The 3994-nt window shown below is 36.7% G+C and overlaps 1 protein-coding gene across 1 annotated transcript; it reads right to left on the bottom strand.

The window, feature by feature from the left end:
• Nucleotides 1–711: 711 nt before the first annotated feature.
• On the bottom strand, nt 712–3660 carry ccl25b (chemokine (C-C motif) ligand 25b). Its single transcript, XM_035652904.1, has 4 exons — nt 3546–3660; nt 1609–1726; nt 1248–1362; nt 712–1160 (listed from the first exon to the last, which is right to left on the bottom strand). The coding sequence occupies exons 1-3, from the start codon at nt 3607–3609 to the stop codon at nt 1254–1256; spliced, it is 291 nt and encodes a 96-aa protein (XP_035508797.1). The 5' UTR covers nt 3610–3660; the 3' UTR covers nt 712–1160; nt 1248–1253.
• Nucleotides 3661–3994: the final 334 nt, after the last annotated feature.

Raw genomic sequence — 3994 nt, 5'->3', positions numbered from 1 at the left:
AATAAAAATAAAACCATTGCTGCACACGTGAAGTTTTCCAAAGAACATCTGGCTCACAACACTACTAAAAGAATCTTTTGTGGACAGATGAATCTCACTAGAGGCTGTGTTATGCAACAGGACAATTAGCCGAGTAACAGAAGTACTGAAGTAACCTTAGAATGGCTCCATAAAAAGAAAACCCATCTTTTGGAGTGATCTAGTCACTTCAGCGCAGTAGAACTGCAGTACACTAAACAAAGACTGTGGATTTTTTTCCCACATCACTTACATAGGAAGCACATTGTGAGGGGATCACTGCAGCTTGTATGAACAGGAGGAATGATTACAGCAAACAAAACCCGTTTCAATGTACATACTGACAGGTGAGACAGAATTGAAAAAATTGTGAACTTATCCTTTAATCCAACCTCATTGGACTGGATGCCTGAGGTTCTTACAACTTGGCAGATTTTGAACTTTAGTCAATCCCTTAACATCAAAGTTATAATCAAGTTAATGAAAACAAGCTCTGCAGACCAACAGTCCCCGAGAGCCAAGTTGTAAACTGCTGACGGCTGGCTCATGCAGTCAATTACTGGCTCACTCAAGATTGAGTGGGAGATTACTGAATTGAAGCTTGCTTACTTTGTTTCATGGATATTCAGTCATCACCTTGAAAACCAACCACGGGATCACCAAATCAGGATAGATAGATAAACCAGATAGATGTTATTTCTATGGGTTGCTTCTTTATTTGATACAGGAAGACACACAATTACACAATTACAATGCCAATACAAAAATATGGAAATCTGTTGTATAAAAAAACCTTTCAGCCTATCCCCTCAGGGTTTTTTACATATACATCACACACACTTACAGTATACACTCTGCAAATACATTTCAAAGCTGCCAAATAGTGGCTCATTCCTAGCAGGTGCTACATATCATAGGGAAGTGAACAGTATCATAGTAGTGGCTCATATAAATGAATGTTGCTATAATGACTATAACATTGAGGATATAGTAGTGAACTGTGTTCATTTACATTCTCTGTCAGCAACAGGAAATACCAGAAACATAATCCAGCTGGTTACAGATGATATATGATGCCTGACAGGGAGGTGAAACTGATGATCTCCTCTCTTCCAGTCTCTTGTTTCTTTCCTTTTAGTGGTCTACAAAGACAAAAGTTTCATGATGAATTTAAACACTCAGTTCCTCTGTAAGACATTAAAGTCATTGTGAGAGTATGTTCTGCTTACCTCATTTTACTTTGCCATATCGACTCTGTACATCATGTCCTGGACCCAGCTTTCTTGTGGATTGGCACAGACAGTCCGCTGTTTTTTATGTGAAGGCTTCTTCTTCATCAAAAACCTACACATGAGTATTATTACTTAATGTTATCACCCTTTTGCACTGGAGTAAGGAATGTAAAGGAGTGTTTTATGAGTAATCAAAGACACCAGTGCACACATTTAAAAGTGCTGCTCTAAGCTTGGATCAATCACTGTCTTAATAAGCAGCTTCTTTTTCCATTAGTTGTTGCCAATTTATTTACACGGCAAGTTTCAACAATGTAGGACATCAAAATGCAGTAAAGACATAATTTTTGTTACTTACACAACAGCTCTCATGTTGCAATCACCATCTGTTTCCTGTATCCTGTAACTTTGAATGTTTCGCTTCACATTTTCTTTCATTCCTCGAACGTAGCCGAGGCAGCAGTTGCCATAAGAGCCTGGAGAGAGGGATAGATTTACAGAGGGTTAGAGCAAAAAAACTGCCCCTCCTGAAAATGTCTTCCCTGGGGAGAAATTAAATAGTGAGAGTCCAGAAGAAAAACAATACAGCTCCGTTTTAACACTGGGGACTCACTCTTTATTGTGCTTCTTGTATGTGTAGGTCTGTGTTTATTGGCATGCCTATAAACTAAAACTAAACTAAAGCTTATGAATAAACAGTGCCAAAGCAATTTATTGCAAATCATTTGTCTTGATATTATAAAATATTTGTAATTTGTAGACTAATATTAACAGGAAAAACTAAATCATGGGTCTCACAAATTACTTTAATCACATGTCACAAAATTGTTATTTTTTAATTAAAGAAAACCACAAAAAGCAGGAGTGATTTGTATGATTTGAAATAACTAGAGCTAAACCAACAGCATCTGGTAATTCTCATTTTCCAATTCCACTGGATTGAGTGCTCAACATTAACAAATATAGTAATTTATTTTGCTCTTTTCTTACTCTTTGAATTGATAACACACACATACACACACACACACACACACTGAAACACACAAATATCCTGACTGCACCTTTTTTTGACCATCACTGCCTCCATTAGAGTCACTGTTTGTGTTTCTGTTTGGTCAAAATAAGGTAATATAATTATCAAGATATCATACTGATAGTTCAAGATAGTTGAACTGTATTTGGCAGAGGTGTCCTTTTTCTTAAGTTATCTTACTATCAGGACTATAAATAATGAGGTCATGTCCTTTTAACTTTTGTGTAGGTGTTTACTTACTTGAAATTGGGTTATAGAGTTTGTAATGTGTCAACTGTCATCTGTGGTAACAGAACATATTTCTGTAACATACCCTTATTGGCTTTTTTGACATCAACATACAGTACTATTTTATCTTAATTTTTATTTTATTTTTTAACTTTTCTTTTCGAAATAGCCAATAATTAAGTTTTTCATGCTGAGCCCTAAACAGAATGGTTAATCATCTCTAAACTTCTTGCAACAAATAGGACGAATTGTCACACTGCATGTGACCTCCTTACCTCCAATGCTCCTAGTTAAGTTACTTCAGCTTTTTAAAGACCCCAAATTGTTTGGGGCTAGGCTTAAGCCCTGAATGTTTGGTTGTAATGACGCTGCTGAAAAGCTACTGAGCTATAAGGTGCAGTGATGACCCAAAAACTACAAGTCAGCTTTAGGAATTTTGTACGCACAGCAGCTTGGACTATCTTTATTGCTCAAATTCAATTGATATATCATCTCATATCAGCATTATAGTGGTGGGGTATTGATGTATCAATAAAGAAGAAGAAGACGTTTTTGCTCCAATGTCCACAACCCGAAATGTCCTGTTTATGAAAATCTGCTATTTTGCTTAACTTAATTAAACCTGTCACAAAATTACCACAACAAAGTGGTCTATAATAGCTAGCCTAGACAGATTACACTTTGGTATCAAGTGATGTGGTAAATGGCTTTGAGCAGAACAATTCACTAATTAAAAGGGAGGATTTAGGAAAGTGGAGGAATGTGGATTGTGAAATACAGCTGCAGCCATAATTTCACCAAAGTTGTTCAAAGCAAGACTCCACATATTCTCCACAGTCAGTTCAGTTCAGTTCAGTTCCACCAAAACTTAGTTCATATTGATTTTTTGGTTTTAGCTCATTATTTAAAATGCTCAAACAGTACCTACACTATTTTGAGCTACAATAATTACTAATAAATTGAAATGTGCAATCCAATCACAATTTGCAATATGACAGTTCTGATGTCAGTCAAATCTGTTCTGTTGCACTCACCTTGTGCGAGACTCAGGCACATGCAGCTGAAAAGCAAAATGAAGAAAATAGCTTGGAACTTCATGACTGTTGCTGCTGCTGCTGCTGCTGCTGCTGCTGTTCTTGTTGTGTGGCTCACTGCACAGAAACAAACAGATCAAATCAAACAGGAGAGAAAAAACTTGGAAGCAGTCTCACCCCTCTGCCTTGTAAATTTTGGCTGTTGATGTAATATTTTCCATCACAAATCCCTCCATCTGTGGTCTTGTGAACGAAAAAGGTCATGTCTTTGACCCTTAATAAAACATTTTTAAATCCATGTTTGGTTTCCAGCTGTGTGCAGCTGTTTCATCTCTGAGTTATAAGTGTTGTTTTACAGAAATCAACTGGGTTTGTGGTAAATTATGGCTGTTTTCCCCATCTGACACCTAATAAAATGCAATTCTTGCAAAACCAGGATTACAAAAGCA

The sequence above is a fragment of the Morone saxatilis genome, unplaced genomic scaffold, assembly GCF_004916995.1.
Source record: "Morone saxatilis isolate NCDOM2014 unplaced genomic scaffold, NCSU_SB_2.0 Contig12, whole genome shotgun sequence".
Taxonomy (NCBI): domain Eukaryota; kingdom Metazoa; phylum Chordata; class Actinopteri; family Moronidae; genus Morone; species Morone saxatilis.
The sequence above is the reverse complement of the archived record's forward strand: the minus strand, read 5'-3'. Positions and strand labels throughout refer to the sequence as shown.